This window comes from Camelus bactrianus, chromosome 3 (assembly GCF_048773025.1).
Source record: "Camelus bactrianus isolate YW-2024 breed Bactrian camel chromosome 3, ASM4877302v1, whole genome shotgun sequence".
Classification (NCBI taxonomy): Eukaryota; Metazoa; Chordata; class Mammalia; order Artiodactyla; family Camelidae; genus Camelus; species Camelus bactrianus.
The window spans coordinates 80395753-80419897 of NC_133541.1; the positions used below are offsets into that span (position 1 = coordinate 80395753).

The 24145-nt window shown below is 38.2% G+C and overlaps 1 protein-coding gene and 1 long non-coding RNA gene across 10 annotated transcripts in view; one reads left to right on the forward strand and one right to left on the reverse strand.

Annotated features, from left to right (window-relative positions):
- The window catches only part of KCNN2 (potassium calcium-activated channel subfamily N member 2), a 363080-nt gene extending 357855 nt beyond the window's left edge, over positions 1 to 5225 (forward strand). For all 5 annotated transcript variants that reach the window (XM_074360476.1, XM_074360473.1, XM_074360474.1 and 2 more), the window contains 2 exons: positions 2119 to 2188; positions 4622 to 5225. In XM_074360476.1, the coding sequence (XP_074216577.1) occupies positions 2119 to 2188; positions 4622 to 4909 (358 nt within the window). In that variant the 3' untranslated portion in view covers positions 4910 to 5225. The remainder of the gene's footprint in view (positions 1 to 2118; positions 2189 to 4621) is intronic.
- Positions 1 to 24145, reverse strand: part of LOC141577068 (uncharacterized) — a 401469-nt gene that overhangs the window by 13692 nt on the left and 363632 nt on the right. For all 5 annotated transcript variants that reach the window (XR_012505593.1, XR_012505592.1, XR_012505590.1 and 2 more), the window contains 3 exons: positions 6468 to 6544; positions 4696 to 4905; positions 3072 to 3208 (listed from right to left, as the gene is read on the reverse strand). This is a non-coding gene — a long non-coding RNA (uncharacterized LOC141577068). The remainder of the gene's footprint in view (positions 1 to 3071; positions 3209 to 4695; positions 4906 to 6467; positions 6545 to 24145) is intronic.

Genomic DNA, 24145 nt, shown 5'->3' on the forward strand with positions numbered 1-24145 from the left:
TGTCCCCAGACTTCAGGCATGTGTGCCAACTATACTATGACCTACTTAAATCTGAACAGAAAGCGTGATACAAATCCCTATTCTAAATGGATAAAAATATATATCACTCCCAGCAACGAGAGGTGAAGATAACATCAGTTGATAATTGAAACACAGCTACTGAATTCTAACCATAGGCTATTGCCTGGAGAGAGCTCTGAGCTGCAATCCTGCTCCCTCTTTTTTTAAAAAGGAGGCCCTGGCAGGTGTTAGGAGATAAAAAACAGGATAGGACCAGCCTGAGACATTTTTCTTATAATAATCAAGAATTGGGAGAGAATTAAAGGGAATAACTGTCTCTCCATCTGTTTCAGCCTTGTTTAGTGTCTTGTTGGAGTACCACTTAGTCATCTAGAACACCTCTGTTGGTATAAATCCAGCACTGCAGAAACACTGTCCTAATCTAACCCTCTTCTTTTCATACATGCAGAAACTTAAGGTCAAGTTGGGGCCAGGGAGGAAAGAATCCACGTGTCACAGTGTTACGCTCTGTAGTACATTTCTCTATAATGACCCACACATTTTCAAAGTTGGGGGTTTTTTTCTGGGGGGGGGGGCTTGTTCTTAAAAGGCACACATCCAGAATTGTAACCCTTGCACGTACTTGGAGAAATACATCTCGACAACATATTAGATTTAAATATGCTTGTCAATTTCTTTTAGATTCAAACACATTCTGTCTCTATAGTAGCTTAAAAAGGAGCTACTTAACTGAGCTCCAAGTCTTCTAATAGAGAAACACATAGTTAGGATCACAAGTTCTAACCTTAAGCTGTTTTCGATGGTTAAAGATCGTGTTTTAAGCAGGTGTCAGTTAAACTCTTACTGGCAGAAGGAACTGTCTCTTCGCTGTGGAGCAGATTTCGTGACATATTGGATACCCACATTTCAGAACAAAATCACTGAGCATCGTGAACATGTGTTACAGAAATCTCCCTGGCAGTAAAATCTTGCCCTGTGAATTTTTTTTATCCCTTCTAGCTAATTACCTTTCATTTAAATTGGGAAATAATAGAGAGTGCTCTCTCCAACATTAATACTATACTTTGTAAAGTGACCCACCATTGAAGTAACAAGATTAGCGTGGATTCTCTCACCAAGTAGCTCAGAGAGACCTGCTTCTCTTTTGGAGCATGGCTCCCAGTGGTTGGCTTAAAGAACAAACCACTTTTCTCTCTCTTGTTAGAAAAATCTTAGTTTCTTGGTACCGTAGCAAGCACTGAGGAAATATTTCTTGAAATATTATGTAAATAAGGAATGATAAGTACTCAGTCAGAAAGAATATTTTCTTAAAAGAACAGTGGCTTTCTGACTGTCAATCAGATATATGCAATGATATTTTTAAAGTTTCTAAAAGTAACTATATACAAGGACAGATCCCATCTGTTGGACACTTTAATTGTCCTGTGACTTTTATCTCCAATAAAAATTAAGAAAACTTCTCACCAAGAAATGCTCTGGCTTCCTTTCAAATTCAATGGCAGTTTAAGATAAAAGTCAAGTGAAATACAATGAAGAATAAGAGAACTATGTGTTTTGAGTTATCTTGCTGCTGGTTGAATAAAAGTTTTCTTTTTGCAAAGAAGAATCTCACTTATCACTGTATTTCATCAGGTTCAAATGCCTAACCCAACCCATCTCAGACTAAACAGGGCCGACGCCCGTATCCAGTCACGTAGGCATAGGAAGGTGCTCGCTGCTCCCACACTGATGAAATTCCAGCTGCTTTGCATACTTCTTCCTATGTCTATTTGTCACGATACTGGGGCTTTAAGGAATGTTTTGGCTTTTCTCATATGGTTAAATCCTTATGAGCCTTTCCCAATTCAACTTTAACTACCCGGTAAATAGCTGTCCTAAGGACACCTCATCTCTTAGTCTCTATTTTCCTTTTTTGCGGTGTTGGGGAAGCATGCTTCTCATTGTACCGATACATAACCAGTTTGGACTTTACCCCAAATATTCAAGGCATTATCCATGCAGTTATTTGCTCTTGTCAATTCTGTGCATGCTCTTTGGAAGGCGTATGATAGCCGTAGCAAAAAAGGAGCCCTTCTGACTTCAGATTTTGTCTTTTAGATTAAGGAGTGTAAAAATGGAGCAGAGGAAACTGAATGACCAAGCAAACACGTTGGTGGACCTGGCAAAGGTAAGCATGGGTCTCAGCCCTCGTGATTACATCTCTGGGAACTAACCACTGCACAAAACCCAATAATGCTGCAAGGGGAGGCCACCCCAAACTTATTTAACAAATTAAATTATAAGAACCATGCTGAGAGGATGGCCTAAACTGTAAGAATTTTTCTAAAACTCTTAATATGTGCTTTCGTTACATGCGTTGTTCAGCCCCGTCCTAAACACCCTAAAAGCTTTCCCACTGCCAGTGCTTTGCAAGCTCAGTAAGAATCCAGTGCACTACAAGGCAGCACCTTTGCGGTTTTTCTGCGTAGCTCAGTCTCATCCCTGTGAAAGCAGATGCACATCCTGGGTTTCACTATGTGGCTCAGGGCTACACAGAGCTCAAGAGAATTATTTTCTGTATTTTAAACCAACATAGACTTTTTTTTGACATACAAGAAATTAGAGCTTACAGCTGTCTTTCAAAAAAGGGTCATCACTTTTTATAATTTATGGTGGTTTCTGTATGATACAAAAACCATGCCATTTTTTACATGGTTCTTCTCAAGTAAACTCCACTTTCAAAATGTGACAACATTGCCTTTTCCTGCGTTACTTCCAAAGGAAGCATTAGAATAGCGTTCTGAGCCTTTCAACACAAATGCTTTTCCAGAGGCAGCTCTCAGTTGGACCCGGACGTCCTACTGCTTGTCGGATGTATCAGCTGTGTCCTTTTTAAAGCCTCCAGTATAATCTATAAAAATTACACCTGTTTGTCTGAGCCCCATGAAATAGCACAATTAATTATATTCATGTTAATGTATATCAACAAGACATGCTATATAAATACGTTGAAAATGAATATTTGATATCCTGTAAGTAGAAGACCACAAGTGAAATATGTAACGACTTACCTCTGGGAGAGCGGGCATCATTCATTCACGCTGGGCAGCACACGGATGTGAGGACCAAAGATGTGCTCAGTATTTTCACACATGGCTCCCACAGGGACACATGAGGAACAAACATGGGGCGCATTCTTTCATCACTCCTAGATCAAATGATAAAAGACATTGGGTGTTATTATGAAAAAGAAAACATACTTGCAGTGCTTGAAAATAATATGTAAGATACATCATTTTACTATGTGTAACATCGTATATATTACTGTTATACATACTATATATAATAGATACACTCTTGAAGTAAAATTATATATTTATGATGCAAGATGCTGTTTCTATTATTTCTTCAGTGCTATGCTTATTATTAGGACTGGCTATGCCATCAGGGTTCAGTATTTTCTGAATGAACGGATGTTGCTTACATAGTCTCAAGACTGTGTAGTAAAAATAAAAGTCAATGTATTCTGTCTTCATGGCCAAACTCAAACTAGGTGACTGTGTTCTGAATAATAACTCCCTTATTTAATCAGTTCATTTATCATCATTAAGAGGTTGTTAAGCAAGATAAGAGCACATATTATAGAGGCAAATTAGATAGAAAGAGGGAAGGTTTAACCAAAGGAGTCTGAGACTTGGGAAAGGCTGCCCTGGACAGGGGTTCATGTCTCCATCCTTCCCTTCTTGACCACCATCTTCCCTCTCTGGCTCTGAGCTGATCAGCCCTGAGGTCCTCTTTCCTTCTCTCTTGGCTATTTCCAGAACTGTAACTGGGGGGTCAGAGTTATGAATACCCTCTGATCAAGAAAATCAATTACCAAATTCGCCAGGATCCCAAAAGCCTTTTCCTATCTCAAACCACTTAGTTCTGATTAAGCTGCAGCCCATAAAATGGATTCGTTAACTTGAGTATCTCCCCAACTTTATTCTCTCAATGATTTTCTGTAAAAATGTTATTTGACCCAACGGAGAGCCTATAATTTGGAACAGAGGACAGTGAAGAAACTTGGGAATTTTTAAATTGCTTAAGTGACTCAGTGACTTGAACAAATCAGTTTGTCCTAAGCCTCATTCATATTCCACCTTCAAAGTTTCTGCTACATCCCAATACCATCTGTACTATTACGCGTTGTTCTTTAAGTCGGCTTGTTTTTCAAAAGCAGCCTTGTCCTAATTAATATACATGTGGCAAAATGAAGTTGATCTGCTAACTTTTCCAACAGCCATTAAAATATATACATAAATATGAAATCAAAACCTGTTCATCTGTACACCACCCAGCGTCCCTGGCCGCACCACCAGCAGCACCTGCACACCACTTTCTGCAGCTGGATCAGAGTAATGCCTGGGCTCTTGTATTTCTAAATCCTGGCATTGAACAGACGCTGAATTTGCTTGGCCAGGCTGAGTGTTCAGTTAGCTGACCCCACCCCACCACACTGTGTATCACCCAAATGAGACCAGCCCTCAAGCTGCTGTGAGAGTGGACAGTTTGCTTCCAGGGCAAGTGTAATTAAACCTTCGCTCTTTGTCTCTCTCTTCCTCTCACGCCTGTTTTCCAGACCCAGAACATCATGTATGACATGATTTCCGACTTAAATGAAAGGAGTGAAGACTTTGAGAAGAGGATTGTTACCCTGGAAACAAAATTAGAGACGCTGATTGGCAGCATCCACGCCCTGCCTGGGCTCATAAGCCAGACCATCAGGCAGCAGCAGAGAGATTTCCTCGAGGCTCAGATGGAGAACTACGACAAGCACGTCCCCTATGACGCTGAGCGGTCCCGGTCCTCGTCCAGGAGGCGGAGGTCCTCCTCCACGGCGCCACCAACTTCATCAGAGAGTAGCTAGAAGAGAATCAGTTAACCACAAAATAAGACTTTTTGCCATCATATGGTCAATATTTTAGCTTTTATTGTAAAGCCCCTATGGTTCTAATCAGCGTTATCCGGGTTCTGATGTCAGAATCCTGGGAACCTGAACACTAAGTTTTAGGCCAAAATGAGTGAAAACTCTTTTTTTTTTTCCTTTCAGATGCACAGGGAATGCACCTATGATTGCTATATAGATTGTTCCTCCTGTGATTTCACTACCTTTTTATCTGCGCACTTCAAGCAGACTTTACTGCTACATTATATGATATGTAATAAAAAAGTTAATTTCTGCACATACTTGTTCTGTCATTTGACATTTCTAAAGGTTCACTTCGCACATGCTTTTCAGGGTAAAATGATTGATCATCATCCAATGCATGCTAATCATTTTTATTTCTGAAAGTTTGGGCAGTTGGAAGAAGACTTTCAACTACCCCACCCATACCCTATACACTGAGACTTTATCTCGTGATGAAACATTACAGACACAGCCATTTGACCTAGCCAGCTGACTGTTCTCCGTGACTTCACAATGTCTCATTTCTAATTCTGTTTGTGTCCAAATTATATGGGAAGTGAGGCTTTAACATCAAAGCTTGTGTATAAAGTAGGGGCACAGTTGTTTTCAAGAATTGTTGTTTTCCCAGTTTACCAGCAGATTTACTTGAAGAAAGTATCAGGGTTACACCACTGTCTATGAACTGATGTTGCAGAATTTTAGATTTAAACTACCTATGTCATCACTTCTCATACATTTATTTATTCTAAGGGGCCCCTGACGCACCCTCTGTGTGGCTCATACACGCATGTTCACAGGTGCATGTGGCTGCATAGCTCCGAAGAGCATGATCAACACAAAGGAGCAGCACTCTGGCCATGACACACGCCACCAAGCAAGTGGTCTGTACTTCCAAACGTGGTACATGGAAGTCAGCGGCATCCAGTATATTTCACAAGTTTTATTGTGCTTGTTTCATGGGCAGTTAAGGTCAGCTTTTGTGAAATGGAACTGGCTAGTTACTGCTGTTAACACATCTCTTCCCATATTTACTCTAGGAACCCAGTGGGTTTAGCAGAACCGTTCTGAGGTAACAGCACTGTGGACTTCACTTCCCTTACATGGTGGTCGTCTCTAGAGTCTACAGTAAGAGCTGGTCTACAGTGGTAGGGTCAAATGCCATAAAAATAAGGCTCCATTCGGACACCTCTTAAACCAGTCCTATTGGGTTGGGCCTAGATCTAAAAACGACTCCTTCATTTTCAGAGAAGTCTGCTTTGACCCTCTAACCCTTTATTCTGCACCACACCCTTTGGTGTCTACCTTACGACACTGCAAGTTGCTAGCACACCAAGTAGTTTTCTTCTTTAACACAAAACTAGAGCTATATATTTCATCACCTTACAGAGTTCAATGAATAAAAATCACTTTCATAACTATTCTCCATAACTGATGCAAAAATCTAACATTGGCATTCAAGATCAAACACGTAAGTATATGACTCCTTTAGGCTGCATGAGAATCACTTGCCACTTACTATGGCCCATCTGAAGTGGCTTCAGACAAAGCTGATTCACACATCTTACATATGTCTGTACAGGACGAGGGCAAGGCCTGGAAATAAGTGAAAGAAAAATGATTAGAGCACTGCTTACTGGAACACACTGCGAGGTAAACAAACTTTAGAATCCTACTTCATCAAGATTTTGGCTTCGTAGATAAAATTTTCTTTTATGCGTTCTGGGTCACAAGAACATATCAAGTATCTGGTGTTTAAACAATGGATGTAAGGAGTGAGAAACTGAAAAGATGATTAATGTGTTCCTACAATTGTTGCAGTTACTTCTTGCATAATTAAGTTTAATTTTCATCTTACTGATCAATTAGCACCACCACTCCAGAATACTAGAAGACTGGGGCTAGAATAATATATTGCTCCTCTTGCTGAGGAAGAGATGAGAACGTGAGTTTTATGTAGATTTCACTGCCTTGCGTCACTCTCCTGTTCCGATCCCCAGTTAACTGCAGCTCATGTAGGGTGTAATTCTCTACTCCAAAAACTGATCTTCCTTTTCCTATTTCTTTATGCAAAGTATACGAGGCCTGGTAATGAGTCAACAAGACAGTATGATCTTTTGTTTTGATATTTTAAACAACATCAAATAACCACAATTTGGAAGAGGAGTCAAGGACCCATCTATCGCATAGACATTGTGGTCAACGATTTGCAGAATGAAACCAACTTTTCCTGACATTTCCAAGCCTCCCCCAACATGGCTTTGAACATGAAGCAACGTCTTTTGAGGGCTCCTTGGAAAGCTGCTCTTTCGTGAACTCTACGCCTTCCTCTAATTTACACTGTGTTTTCCAAAATTTCTAATTTGATAACTGAGTCTGTTCTTACACTTCAACCTACCACATCCTAGCCTCTCTCTCTCCAGCCTGCACAAGGACGTATGACCACCACAAATCATTCTGAATTACAATGACGACGCCTTCCTCAATATTTTCATTTCCCCTACTGACACACAGTGTCATGGATTGGCCACTAGAAAGAAGAGTCCATGCTATTCAAATAAAAAAGGATGAACCAAAGTCTTAACATGGAGTAGATCTAGGAAATTTCATATGCTTTCTCCCTAATTTCACCTCCCTTGGCAACTGTTTTCCAACAGACTCTCCACCAAAGCATCTGCAATAATCAAATAATTATGTTCGAGGACAGGGTGGGAAGTGGGAGAAAAACCTGTTGGTTAGGTTTCATATAAATCTTTAGATACGGATTAAAATTTCACAGCCCTACTGTTTTTCAACTTAGCCCAGTCTGGAGAATGACAAAGTAGAAAGAAAAGGAGATTAAAATTCAGAATTGGGTTCGGAACTGAGTTCCGCCACTCGCAGGCTCTGTGTACTGAACAGCCACAATCCTGAGCCTCCTTTTTCTCATCCACAAAATGAGTATAAAAAGGCACAGCTAACAGTGAGGCTCTGTAAAGCCTAGCACCTACTTAACGAAATGATGGTGGGTATTTTTAATACTATTTCCAGTAAAAGGCAACAAATATTAAACACCCCCGCTATCTGCCTGTCTCATTACAACTTCCAACACGTGGCGGCAGAGGCCGCAAGCCCTCCCCCTTCACCTGTCTAGCTCTTAACGCAAGTTACAGGACTCGGGATTGATTTATTCATCTCCTGCTCCTATCACCGCTCTTGCTTAATGTGATCCCAGAATATCAGCTCGTATATACGTTCCTTGTGCTTCTGTCATCCTCCTTCCTCTCCGTGCCATCCCACAAACTCTGTTCATAACCATGATCCAGAAACATGAAGGCGTTTATGCCGTACGCTTAGGACTTGGGATATGTGGTGAGGGGCGTGCTGATACAGTCACCCAGCACTTGGACCAAAGGGCTCACTTCCTTGTCCAAATCCACCCCTGTAGTCCATGAGCCTTCACAGACTTCTCCCAGTCTATGGAACCCTCCCTAACAGTTTGTGAGTTCCAGCCGAACCATCAAGTCCATCTATCCAGAAAAAATTATCAAACTGGTTGTTTGACAGAATCGTAGAAGATGTGGTGCCTGCAGCCCCTGCAGGGAGGGCTATGACATGAGGCACTTCTCTCCATCTCACTGTCACTGTTGTGAGAGGCCCTGATGGGCATGCTCTTTTTCAGTTTCTTAGGCCAGGGAACAAACAAAAATAGAGCCCTGCCAATGATGCGTTCTAAAACTTCTGTCAAATATGTCACAAGTCAGTGAACCCAGAAACAGAAAATACAGATAACGTGACAGTTATTTCATATTTCAAATTTTTATAAATACTTGGAATTTTTTTCTCCAGTCATGCCCTTTTCTCTAGTTATGGGTTTTCCTCTGACCCAGTGTTCTCAGTCCTCCATTGGTGCAGGGAGGAGGGGAGGGAGCAGCTACAAGAGTAATTAGAAGATACCGGGACTGCTCACCGGGGCAGTGTTAGCACCACTGGATTGGTGCTCGCTCAAGTTCAGATCCAAAAGTTGGATCTAACAGTTCAGATCTCTGAGATTTGCAAATATTAACTATTATATATATATATATATATATATATATATATATATATATATAAATAGATTTAAAAAACCGTATTTCTTCTACATAGCACAGGGAACTACATTCAATTATCTTGTAATAGCCTTTGATGAAAAAGAATATGAAAACAAATATATGCATGTACATGCATGACTGGGACACTGTGTTGTACACCAGAGACTGACACATTGTGACTGACTGTACTTTAATAATAAAAGACAAAAAAAAATTTATGAAAGTTCAGATCTAAAAGTGGAGTGTGAGGGAGGCAGGGGTCCACAAACTGTGACCAAGCAGAAAGCCGGACAGAGGGACACTTTCTCTCCAGCCTTTCTACTTGCTTAATAACTAGCCTCTTCTCTACTCCTGCTTAGAAAAACAACTCTTGTCTCTACATAGCCCTACTATTTAGTTATCAATGTCCCTGAGGTCTTCCACTCTGGCCAAAAATAAAAATTAAAAGCTGTGAACAAGATATTTCTTGTTAGTCAATTCTGTCACTTAAAAAACATATTTGGGGGCAGTGAAACCTAGTGCCCTCAGCTAAGGTAAAGGAATAAAAATACCTGAGGACCCTAAATGAGTTTAACTCAAAGGCAAAATACACATGTGTCTGACAAGGGACTTGTACAGGTCACAGAACAAACTGTGTTCCCACCCACACGCAGAGGAAGTGCCACCTGTCACCTCCACTGAAGGCCAGCAGGTAACGAGCCCTCAGTCATGCAGGCCAGCACCGCACACGCTTGCAGACACTGTGGCCACCGCCCGCCTCAGATGTAGACGAGCGGTGGCATGTGACACTAAAATAAAGATATCTGTGTCTACGCTGTAAAGGGAGGCTCAAAATCACTTTAACAAGAAGACATTTGGTACAACGTACAACAAAAATCAAACGCCTTCTGGTCATAACATTCTAAATCTACATTACTCTGTCTCAAAGACCAGAATTTTCACTGTGCCACCTACCACCCCTTCAGGGGGAACTAGAGGAGATGCAGACTGTCTTCAGTTTTAAGGCATCTACTGTGATCATGTGTTGCTCTGAGTCGCACAGACCCACTGTCCCTCCATGTCAGTGATCCCCAGCTTCACTTGTTCTACTGCCTCTAAATGAAACTGTTAGGTCAAACATTTTTATTTTTGTGGACTTTGGGAATGTAAGTCCAAAATTAGCCTTTCTGTTGGATACAATTACAGTGCCTCAGAGAGAAAAGTGACAGTGAATAGATAAAAGGCTTTAAGTGAGCCACTTTTTAATTTTTGAGTTAGTAAGAGAAAAATACATACTAGGAGGAAATATTGGTATCCCTTAAATATGACTGCAATGGGGTACTTTTTACTTTCCTTCTTTGAAACCTCATTTTTATACTACTTAAATGTTCTAAACATGTTTAGAGACACAGGATTATAATTCACTTAACAGAGAGCACTGACAAAGGTGTTTTTGCTCTTAAATCAGGCTGCAGTGGGAAAAAAAAAAAGATAAAATTTTTCTAGTGATTGGGAAATAGCCCCAGTGTGGAATCCTTTGTACTTCATGAGATTCCTGTCCCCTCTGTTTTCTAGAAAGTCACATTAAGAGGCTATGTTTTCTGTATCAGTAATAGAGAGGATCTGAAAACCTAGTAAAAAGCCAAATACTGCTTTTAAAAAACATTTCTTTTAAATTAAAAGATTAAATGTTTAGAGGAAAAACCTTTTGCAAAGGTATTTAATGAAAACTTCTTTATAAAAAGGAGAGAAGTAAAGGTAATAACATGTGTTTTCATTCCTGACTTTGCTAATTAGAAAACAAACCATAAATCAAAATGATTTTGGAAAAAGAAAAAAACCCCAACAAGAAAGCGTAAAAATGAGAAAGCAAAAAGCAAGGGATCCAAAGTAAAATGAAACATAACACCCTGACAGTAAGTAGAATGGTTTAATTTACACTCTTTAAGAATAGACCATAAGATTGAGTTAAACACAAAATGCATCCATGTGCTTTTTACAAAAGACACAAAATTATAGAAAAAAAAGTTAAAACCCAAATTCCAGGGGATAATTTAACTAGTGCAAACAAATGAAAACAACGTTGGCAACATTCACTTCAGACTAATGGAACTTAAGAGAACCTGTATGAAGTGGTAAAAGGATGGCCATGTGACACTGATCACTGAAGAGACAGCTGACATGAACTATATGCACTGAAACAGCAAAGCATTTAAGCACAGCTACCAGAAAGAAAAGAAAAAACAATCATTGTGGGAGATTTTAAGACCTCTTTCAGCCTGGAGAGATTCAACAAACCAAAAAGAGTCATGCTTTATCAAGAAAAATAAACATTATCAGAACTGGCCCCAGAATTAATAGACGCATGAAAGATGTGCCTTTTAATAAATGACCTGGAGGAAGAAGACAGGCATTTTTCAAAAGATAGTATTAGATCCAAACCAAAAACAGACTCACAGACACAGAAAACAAACTACAGTTACCAAAGGAGAAAGGGCAGGGAGGGAATAAATTAGGGGTTGGGGATTAAAAGACACATGTTACTGTATATAAAATAGACAAACAACAAGGACCTACTTGTATAGCACAGCGAACTATATTCTATTTCTTGCAATAACATATAATGGGAAAGAATCTAGAAAGAAAAAAATACATATGTATGTATATGTATAACTGAATCACTGTGCTATACCCCTGAAACTAACATTGTACATCAACTACACTTCAATTTAAAAAAAAGAGATTTTACTCCATACAAAAGCTCAATGTGAAAACGAAATTACACAAGTATTAGAACACAATGTGGGTGAATTTCTCTAAAACCTAGGTATAATGAAAGGTCTTCTAGAATCCAGAGGCAATAAAAGACTCATAAATTTGACTTACTAAAAGTAAGAGAACTATTGCATAGCCACATAAGAAAAGATGGCAAAAAGTTAAAAGAAACTGATAAACTGGAAGAAACATTTGCAACATTTATCACAGACAAAGGACCAATATCTCTAGCATAGAGAAAGAATTCTTAAAGAATTGAGAGAAGTTCTAAAACCCTGATAGGAAGTAGAAAAATGGGCAAAAGACAGATGATTTTCCCCCCAAAAAAGGATATATAATAATTCTTACACAGATCCAGAGATGTTCATTTCATTCATAATAACAGAAATGCAAATTAAAACAACACTGATACACAACTCCTCACCTATTAAATTGGAAAACACTGGAAGTTTGACAGACTAGTTTTTTGTGAAGTGGGTACATAAGTACTTCAATACTTTGCAGATGGGAAGGTAAAAGGGTACAATCCAGTGGAAGGAAATTTGGCAATATCTACGAAACCTACAATGGATTTCTTTTTGACCCAGAAATATTTCTTTTAGGTTTTTATCTCTAAAATGTAACTTCAACATTATGAAAGTATATACAAACAAGAGCATTAATTACAGCATTGCTTGGAACTGCAAAGCATCCAATATAGCGTAAACACTGACATTGTAAAATTTTGTTCCAAATGGAATACTATGCAGCTGAATAAAAGAATGAGGCTGATCTTTGCAATCATATAGGGAATGATTTCCAGGATTCATTGATAAAACTGTATACCTACAGGACACAGGTGGGAATAGGGTGGAAGGGATAGGAAGGAGTAGCTGACGTTTGTCTGCACATATGATTAATAACAATTTTTACTTCTTGAGTTATGTTATTTTTATGCTCAAAAGTTCTGTATAACAATGAAATATCATAAAAGAAAAGAAAAAAGATACCTTTAAAATTGCATCAAAAAAAACCCTCAATAATAAACCTGACCAAGAAGGTGAAAGACTTATATGCAGAGAACTATAAAACACTGGATAAGGAAATTAAAGATGATTTAAAGAAATAAAAGGATATCCCACACTCTTGGATTGAAAAATTAATATTGCTAAAATGGCCATACTACCCAAAGCAATCTACAGATTTAATGCCATCCCTATCAAATGACCCAAAATATTTTTCACAGAACTAGAAAAAAATAATCTTAAAATTTATACAGAATCACGAAAGACCCAGAATTGCCACAGCAATACAGAAGAAAAAGAACGAAGCTGAAGGAATAACCCTTCCAGACTTCAGACAATCCTACAAAGCAACAGATTTCCAGTCAAGATGGCGGTGTTGTAGGACCATGAACTCACCTCTGCTTGCAACTACAAGACTACAGAGCAATAGTAATCAAAACAGCATGATATTGGCAGAAAAACAGACATATGGATCAATGGAACAGTAGGGAGCCCAAAAATAAACCCACGGACTTATGGTCAATTAATCTTTGAAAAAGGAGGCAAGAATATACAATGGAGAAAATATGGTCTTTTCAAAGCAAGTGGTGTTGGGAAAACTGGATAGCAGCATGTAAATCAATGAAGTTAGAACAATTTCTCACACCATATACAAAAATAAACTTAAAATGGCTTAATGACTTAAACATAAGACAAGACACTACAAACCTCCTCGAAGAAAACATAGGTAAGATTATCTTCTGACATAAATCTTACAATGTTCTCCTTGGGCAATCTACCTAGGCAATAGAAGTAAGAGCAAAAATAAACAAACAGGACCTAATTAAACTTACAAACCTTTGCACAGCAAAAGAAACTTTAAACAAAAAGAAAAGACAACCTACAGAATGGAAGAAAATATTTGCAAACGATGCAACTGACACGGGCTTAATTTCCAGAATACACACAGCTTACACAAACCAGTAACAACAACAAAACCCAAACAAAAAAATGGGCAGAAGACCAAAACAAACATTTCTCCAATGAAGACATAAAAATGACCAGTAGGCCAATGAAAAAGTGTTCAATATCAATTATCAGAGAAACGCTAATCAAAACTACAATGATGTGTCACCTCACACCAGTCAGAATGGCCATTATTAAAATGTTCACAAACGATAAATGCTGGAGAGGGTGTAGAGAAAGGGAACCTTCCTCCACTCTTGGTGGGAACGTAGTTCGGTGCAGCCATTATGGAAAACAGTATGGAAACTCATCAAAAAACTAAAAATAGACTTACATATGATCCAGCAATCCCATTCCTAGGCATATATCCAGAGAGAACTCTAATTTGAAAAGACACCTGCACCCCAATGTTCATAGCAGTACTATATGCAATTCCCAAGACATGGGAACAACCTAAATGTCCATCTACACATGACTGGATAAAGATGCTGTAGTATATTTAAATAATGGAATACTATTCAACCATAAAAAAGACTAAAATAATGCTATTTGCAGCAACATGGGAAGACCTGGAGATTATGATATTAGGTAAAGTGAGCCAGATACATAAAGAAAAATACCATATGCTATCACTTATATGTGGAATCTAAAAAAAAAAAAAAAAAAAAAAAAGAGAGAAAAAAAGACACAAATGAATGTACTTACAAGACAGAAAGAAACCTACATAGAAAACAAACCTATGATTACCAGGGGAAAAGGGGTGGAGGTTGTGGGGGTAGAGAGATAAACTGGGAGTTCAGGATTTGCAAATACTAACGACTATATAAAACAGATAAACAACAAGGTCCTGCTGTATAGCACAGGGAATTATATTCAATACCTTGTAATAGCCTATAATGAAAAAGAATATGAAAAGGAATATATATATATATATATATATATACACAGATATATAAAACTTAATCCCTATGCTGTGATTACACCAAAAACTTGTGACTATACCAAAAATTAACACATTGTAAACCAATTATACTTCAATAAAAAAGTTTAAAAAGTCGATTAAATAAAATAAAATTTAACCAAAATAAAAGAGAATCCAAAAATTCTATCAATGCCAATACAGGGGAAAAAAAACCCTAAAACAGAATACAAACAAAATAAACCTCAATGCACTTTAAACGAAAAATATTACCATTTCAAAATACATGTGTTGGTGGAGGAAAAAGCCCTAGTAATATTTTATAACTTTTTATTCTGCACTAATCATGGACTTAAAAAAATTTGCAGAAAACAGTACTGGGGTTTCCATATATTCTTTACTTTACTTCCCCTAATGTTAACATCTTAAATAACCACAGTGTAATTATAAAAACAAATTAACATTGGTGCAATATGAACTAATTTACAGATCTTACTTTAATAACCTCAGTCTAAATAAATGTTTCAAGCTTGATTTTCACAGCAGTGTGGGTCAGCATTTCTGAAACTACTTTCTGTACCCTGGCAGGTTGCAAAAAAGTGAATCAATATATTGAGAACAGTAGGACCAGGTTTCTCATTGTTGGAGAAGGGAATTAGCAATCCAGAATAGGGTGGGAACAACCCCGGTACTGGAATGGAATTAGAGGCATCCATATGAACTCATGTATACAGATACATGTTTAAACATATATTTGTGTCTTTATTTCCTAATTCTGTTTACTAAAACAGCTAGAAGCAAAAACAAAACAAAACAAATAACAAAAAACCCAAACCTAGTGCTTCAATTTAATTTTTTTTTTATTTCTTTTGGGGGGACAGGTAATTTGGTTTATTTATTTTTAATGGAGGTACAGGGGATTGAACCCAGCACCTCGTGCATGCTAAGTACACACTCTACCACTGTGCTACACCCTCTCCTCAATCTTATATTCTTAAAATAAGTCTCCACTAAACACTGAATACCATCCTCCTTGTAGAAATGCAGATTCCAAGAGTAGGGCAGGGATGTTTCAGTTAAGCCTGAACAGCTTATGCCTCAGAGTAAGATTTACATGAGATCATGAGGAAATGAAGGGCACAAAAGCCAGTTTGAACGTGCATGCATCATGAAATCATAAATGTGGGATAATTTGAGCATCAAAAAAATGCTGATATTGATAGTTTATAACTCACTGAATTAAAAAAAAGCATGACTCCATGCTTAATAAATAAAAAAGCAAAACTCTTCCTTATAACGGTGGAAAGTTTGTGGAGAACAGGAAGCATATGTACACAGTATCAAAATATCCCCCAAAACATTATCCTACAAAGGGTTAAGGGTAATTCTACTGCTGAAAAAAAAAAGCAAAGAAAAGCCTAGTGACCACTTCCTTAGCCAAGGAAATAAAGTGACATCGTCAACACCCCCGCAGACCAATCTCACACGTTCCCTGACAGGACACAGTATGGACACACCAGCTGTGTCTTATTCCTGCCAAAAGCACGTAGCCCTAATCTAGTACTGAGGAACCAGCGGACAGTCTAACGACACAGACTCCCCAAAAATGCAAACTGATTTTTTTTTTTTAAAAACTAGCCTATATGCTTCGAAAATGTCAATTTTAGAAAAGACAATGAAAGCTTGAGGAAATATTCCAGATTAAGAGAGACTGAATAGACAGAACTAAATCCAAGTCATCTTTCTGAATTAGACCCTGGACCAGGAGGAAAAAACAAATTATGAAGGACATTTACAAGGACAACTGGGACAAATGGCACAACTGGAACACGGACTGTGGATAAGGTAATAGTTTTGTATCAATCATAAATTTTCTTTTCTTGCTAACTATATTGTGGTTATAAAAGACAAGTCTTTGTTCTTAGAAATAATACACATTTAAGAATTTAACATAAAAGAGCATAATGTCTTCAACTTACTCCCAAATGGTTGAGAAAAATGTCCCCTGTCATGAGTCAGAAAACGGGAGGGGGTTGGAGGGAGACTAAAAGCACTATGAAAAAAAGTTAGCAATTAGTGAATTTAGTTAAAGTGTGCATCAAAGCTCTATGTATTATTCCTACAACTTTTCTTTAAGTTTGAAATTACATCAAAAGTAAATTGTTACCCCAAAGTAAAGGACCATCGTTAGGTAGCAGATGTAAGAATTAGTTACAGAAAATAAAGACAATGGGATAGGTCTATATACAGGCATGGAAAGTTCTCCAAAGTCTAGTATTAGAGTTTTCTTTTTAAACTTGGAAAATAAATTAATTATTACCCCACTTACGTAACACACAAAACCATACGTGTCTCTGCATTCATACATAAATGCACAAAGATTATTAGAATCCTGCCTCTGCTCTGGGCCTCAGTTCAAATGCTACTTACCCTGTTACTCTCCCTCCTCATCCCAGCTGAAAATAAACGCTCCTTCCTCCAGGCACTCAGACAGGTTCCACATTCTCCTTGTGTGCTTAACCCACCCTTCTCCCTGCCGCAGCTGAGACCTACAAGACCTGTCACCCATGAACAGAGAGCAGACAGGGGTTTATCTAGGCATCCCTCAAAGAGTCAAAGCGCAGTGAAATGTATGTGCTCTGTGCCCCTGAATTGTTTGTTAATTGAACAGAAACGTGTTGGCCTCACAGTCAGCATCTTAGCAAGGCTCCTCGGTCTTGATTATGGGGGAAAAAAAAAACAACTCAATGTTTCTGATCAGCATGTTCTGAGTTCTTAGTGTTCTCAGAGTATCTGATCTTCACCTAGAGCTTGATCTGGATCCTGCTGCTTGGAGCCCGCCAGCAAGCTGAACGTGGCTAAATCCCGCCACGGCCAGGCTCCAGGGATACTGGCTTTCAAACACTTAACATTTGCTTTGTGTTACCCTTTTATTAGGAAGATTAAAACTGAAAGGGAAGCAAGTGAGGCAGGGCTTTCTTCTTTTCTTTCTGCAAGAACAGCTTGTTTCCATGACATTTATACAGGGAGCTTTTTCTAAATGACAAGCAGATTGTTGGAAGATGTTATTTTCTGTCTCTTTGCTTTGGATCTTCACTTAGTGGGTGTAATGTAAGAGAGACAGCCCCACTAGGAGGGTGACTGTCAGGTATATGGATTCGGGAGGGGATCGGGTGGGGGTTTGTTGAATCCTATCTGTTGGGGTTGCTATAGCAGCAGCCTAACAGATTCTGGCTGGAAGTTGTAAGATGTATCCGTGTTGTTATTTTTTTATATGGAGTAACATTTCTGCAGATCTAAGTGTCTGCTCTCTTTAGCTTTTGCCCTTAGTGAAGAAAACTGAAGGCTCACAGAAGCAGCCACCCATTGCGGGGCAGCAGGAAATCCTGGGCACCAGGGCCCAAGAGAAGTGACCAAGTTGTGCTCGAAGGTGGGGCCTGTTTTCTGCAGAAAAGAAGTCAGCCTTGAGGCCATGACAGTGGATGAAGGGAACGCCAGGCTCTCCAACCCTGACCTCAGCCACATTCCATGTAAGAGGTTACGTCACCTCCCATTCCCTCCACACTGTGCTGGTTACAAACTGCTTTCACTCATGTTACCCTTTTGAAAGAACTCAGAGAAGACTGGCTTTCTTCTACATCAGAAATCTCTCCTTTCACTAAGCCTCTTGCCATTCTCATTGTTACCGCCTTGGTCCAGACCTCATCACTATTCCCACGGGTTTGTCCAGTGTGTCTCTGAGACGTCAGCATCTTCTGTGTAGGTAGGGGGTAGCCGGGGCGGTAAACGACCCTACTAAACCAACCTTATTATATCATTCCTCCTAATGGAAGAATACAATTGGTTCCCTGCCATCTACAAGACAAAATCCAAACTCCTTAGGCTCTCTGAACCTACTTCCCAATGCCCTTTGTTCCTTGCACTTTCTCTGACTGGTAGCTGCCCCTGCCCCCCAATCTCCAAGCATCCTACAGTGTGTTCTTCACACACATTATGCATGGAATTACCACGATTTGCCCACAGATTTTTGTTAGTTTGGTCAGTAGAGCTTTTAGAAAATTATTTTGAGCTTCAATAACTTTCAAAGAAGCAAACATTCTTGAGTCTGCCACGGGCTCCTTTGGTATCCCTGCCTACTCCCAATCCACTTTGTGTATTTATATCACTTGCTTGGTCCTTGAAGGCATTGGAATTTATGCCTCTTGATCAGGAACTGCATTTCCTTCCTCGTAATTAAATCCCCACGATTCAGGATCTCGAACAAGCAGCACTACCAATTTAAAACAGCACGGCGTGCCCAGGAAGGTGGGCTGCTGCATTTGCTGGGCTCCCTCCCACTCTCCTCATTCCTCTACAAGAGCAATGATGTAACTATTATAATTAGCATACAATTATGTCTATGCCCTTCTTCTCAACCATACTGTCAGCTTCCTCAGAAGAAGTCAATCTTAGAATTTTCTATATACACACTGAGTAGCAGAATGCTGGACTGTGGGAAGGTGTGTTGCATCAATGATCACCATTTTACAGGTGGCAAAACCAGGTCTCAAGCTGGTTAAGTGTATTCAATGGCCCAGATCCTGTGTTGGGCAACACCTTAGTCCTGATCTTCTAATGCTGAGACCAGGTTTTTCACACGTTCCCACACTTTCAGAGCCTCAGAAGCAGAAGGACCACCATTCCTTTTTCTACCTGACCTTCTTCACCGTGTATAGCTGGGTCCTTACATCATGGAAGTCTCACAGATAAAACATTAAGTCCATGTGACATTTGTGGTGGAGACATTAGCAATAAAATATAAGTATTCCCAATCGTTCTCCTTCCCTCACCTTCTAAGGAGGAGTCTGGGTATAGGTGTGTTGGTTTACCTCCAAGGGAAATGGAATGAAGCAGAAATGAAGAAACAAGCCCAGAGAAGGGGGCAAATGGTTCTAAAAGAATAACTGGAGGAACATGGAGAAGAAAATATTCAGAAGTGAACAGGTGAAAAGACAAGAGGGGAAAGAATAGATGCTCCTGGGTTGTGTGGGACCTGGTAAACAGCACGGCTCAACAAAATTTTTAGGAAATTCTGCTGCATGTGGAGTTGTTTAATTTTCTGTTTCACCACTCCCCTGAAGAAGGCCTCCTTGTTTACATCTCTGTGAATCCTCCAAGCCTAAGGAATCATATTTGTTGTCCGGTATATGCCACAGTGCTGTGTTACACAGAGCAACTGCATCAAGCCTCAGGACCATTTGGTAGAATATTTACTTTACCTTCCATGTTCAAATTTAAGAATGAAGTCGGAAAGAGGTAGAAGGTGATGCAGATACCATCAAAGGCAGATTTACTTGGTCTTCTTGAGCACCTGACCTTTTATCATTAAGAAATGACCCTAATCATCACTAGCAATTCTACTTCTCTTGAAGTCTTCTTTGAAGTCATAAGAGCTACCCTAGCTTTCTTACGATTAGTCTTTGTGTGGGTATCTTTTTCCATATTTTCCCTTTCACCTTCTCTATTTACTCATTTAAAGTGAATCTTGTACAAACAGCAAATAATTGTTTTTTTTAATTTTTAAAGCTAATAATCTCTGCCTTTAATTGAAATGGCTGGTCCATTGATGTTTAATGTAATCACTGATGTGGTTGACTGTACGTCTATACCTTCCCAGGGTTTTCTCTGTTTGTTGTATCTAAATTTTATTCCTCCTTTCATACCTTCTTTTTGGTTAATTGAATAAATTTTAGTATTACATTTAAAAAATCTTAAGAATCATCTTATTTGATATTAAAACAGTGGTCCAGAGAAGCCACTTGATTTGCTGAGCTTCTTCCAAAGTCAGAGGAGAAATTTAAAAAAAAAAATCATATGCTGAGTAAGGGCTGCCTGAAGATAAAATGGAAGGGCTAGGATCATTCAGGATGCTAAGAAACAAATTACAAGTAAGGTGAATTAAAGAAAAAACATCTTTGAGTGAAAATCAAAATTTTCAACCATGAAGAAGGTTGCTCTTCCATATAATGGGATTTGTAAACCAGGTTTCATCATCCCCCTGCATCTCTACTCCTCAATCTAAAGTAGGAGCAAAATCAATCAAAAGACAAAGTGGCAGATTGGATAATAAAACAAAAGCCTACAATATGCTGCCTACAAGAGATTCACTTTAGAATGAAGGACATACATAAATTGAAAGTGACAGAATGGAAAAAAGATATTTCATGCAAAAGAAAATGACAAGAAAGCAGGAGTAGCAATACTCACATAGGACAAAATAGACTTTAAAACAAAGGCCGTAAAGAGAGATAATGAAGGACACTACATAATGATCAAAGGAGCAATACAATATAAAGATATTACACTCATTAGTATATATGCACCCAATACAGGAGCACCTAAATTTATAATACAAATACTACAGATATAAAGGGAGAAACTGATGGGAATATAATAATAGTACGAGACTTTAACACTCCACTATCATCATTGGACAGGTCTTCCAGACAGATAATCAGTAAGGCAATGGAGATACTAAGGGACACAATAGGACAGCTGGACTCAGTTGATATTTTTAGGACATTACATCCCCCCAAAACAGAATATACATTCTTTTCAAGTGCTCATGGAACAGTTTTTAGGCTAGAACCACATACTTGGCACAAAAGAAGAAGCCTCAACAGATTTAAGAGGATAGAATTATTCCCAGCATCTTCTCTGACCACAATAGCATGAAACTAGAAATCAATCACAGAAAAACAAATGAGAAAAAAATGACAGCATGGACACTAAACAACATGTTACTAAAAAACCAAAGGGTCAACAATGAAATCAAAGACGAAATTAAAAATACCTCGAGACAAACGACAATGAAAACACAACCACACAAAATCTATAGGATGCAGCAAAAGCAGTCCTAAGAGGTAAGTTCATAGTGATACAGGCCTTCCTCAAAAAACAAGAACAGTCTCAAACAAACAACCTACCCTAACACCTAAAAGAACTAGAAAAAGAGGGGCGGAGGATATAGCTGAAGTGGTAGAGCGCATGCTTACCATGCATGAGGTCCTAGCTTCAATCCCCAGTACCTCCATTAAAAAAAAATAATCAATAAGTAGACCTAGTTACCTCTCCTCTGCAAATAAAAATGTAAAAAGAAAAAAAAAAAGAGAATTAGAAAAAGAAAAACAAACAAGACCCAAAGTCAGCAGAAAGAAAGAAATAATAAATATCCAGGAGGAAATAAATAAAATAGAGATTACAAAAACAATAGAAAAAAAATCAAACAAAGAGCTGGATTTTTGAAACAGTAAACAAAATTGACAAACCTCTGGCCAGGCTCACCAAGAAGAAAAGATAGAGCACACAAATAAACAAAATAAGAAATGAAAATGGAGAGATTACAACCAACATCACAGAAATACAAAAAATCCTAAGAGAATACTATGAACAACTACATGGCAATAAATTGGACAACTTAGAAGAAATGGACAAGTTTTTAGAAACATACAGTCCACCAAAACTCAATCAAGAAGAAACAGATCATTTGAACAGACCAATCATTAGAAGGGAAACAGACTCAGCAATAAAAAAAAAAAAAAAAAAAAAAAAAAAAAAACCTCCCTGCAAACAAAAGTCCAGGACCAGATGGCTTCACTGGAGAAGTCTATCAAACATACAAAGAAGAGTCCATACCAATTCTTCTCAAACTCTTCCAAAAAATTGAAGAGGAGGGAGTACTCCCAAACTCATTCTACAAAACCACCATCACCCTGATACCAAAGCCAAACAAAGACACTACAAAAAAAGAAAGCTGTAGGCCAAAATCACTGATGAACACAGATGCAAAAATCTTCTACAAAATATTAGCAAACAGAATCCAGTAACACATAAAATAGGTCATATACCATGATGAAGATGGATTCATCTCAGGGATGCAAGGATGGTTCAACATATGCAAATCAATCAACACCATACACCACATCAACAAAAGAAAGGACAACAGTCACATGATCATCTCAATAGATGCAGAAAAGGCATTTGACAAAATTCAACAGCCATTTATGATAAAAACTCTTACCAAAGTGGGTATAGAGGGAACATATCTCAACATAATAAAAAGCTGTTTTTGACAAACCTACAGCCAGTATACTCAACAGTGAAAAGCTGAAAGCCTTCCCACTAAAATCTGGAACAAGACAAGGATGCCCATTCTTACTACTTATATTCAATATAGTATTGCAAGTCCTAGCCATAGAAATTAGACAAGAAAAAGAAAGAAAAGGGATCCAAATTGGAAGAGGAGAGGAAAAATACTTATTATATGCAGATGACATGATACTATAAGTAGAAAACCCTAAAAGCTCCAAACAAAAACTACTAGAGCTAGTAAAAGAATTTGGCAAGGTAGCAGGATACAAGATTAACATACAGAAATCAACGGCACTTCTTTATACTAACAATGAAATATCAAAAAAGGAAAGTAAAGAAACAATCCCTTTTAAAATTGCATTCAAAAAAAAAAAAACAAACTTATGAATAAATCTGACCAAGGAAGTGAAAGACACATGCAGAGAACTACAAAACACTGACTAAGGAAATTAAAGATAACTTAAAAAAATGGAAAGATATCCCATGTTCTTGGATTGGAAGAATTAATATTGTTAAAATGGCCATACTACCCAAAGCAATATACAGATTTAAAGCCATCCCTATCAAATTACCCAGGTCATTTTTCACTGAACTAGAACAAATAATCCTAAAATTTATATGAAATCACAAAAGACCCAGAACTGCCAAAGCAACACTGAAGAAAAGTAATGAAGCTGGAGGAATAACCCTCCCAGACTTCAGACAATACTACAGAACTACAGTAATCAAAACACCATGGTATTGGCACAAAAACAGAAATATGTATTAACAGAACAGAAAGCTCAGAAATAAACCCCCAGACATATGGTCAATTAATCTTCAACAAAGGAAACAAGAATATACAATGGAGAAAAGACAGTCTCTTCAGCAAGTGGTGTTGGGAACACTAGACAGCCACATGTAAATCAATGAAGTTAGAATACTCCCTCACACCACACACAAAAATAAACTCAAAATGGCTTAAAGACTTAAACATGGCACAAGACACTATAAACCTCTTAGAAGAAAACAGGCAAAATATTAATCAACATAAATCTCAGCAATGTTCTCCTAGGGCAGTCTACCCAGGCAAGAGAAATAAAAAGCAAAAATAAACAAATGGGACCTAATTAAACTTATAAGCTTTTGCACAGCAAACGAAACCATAAGCAAAACAAAATGACAACCTATGGAATGGGAGAAAATATTTGCAAAAGATGAGACTGACAAAGGCTCACTCTCCAGAATATATACACACAGCTCATACAACTTAATAACAAAAAAAAACCAAACAACCCAATCCAAAACTGGGCAGAAGACCTAAAGAAGCAATTCTCCAATGAAGACATACAAATGCCAATTGGCAAATGAAAAATGCTCAGTATCACTAATTATC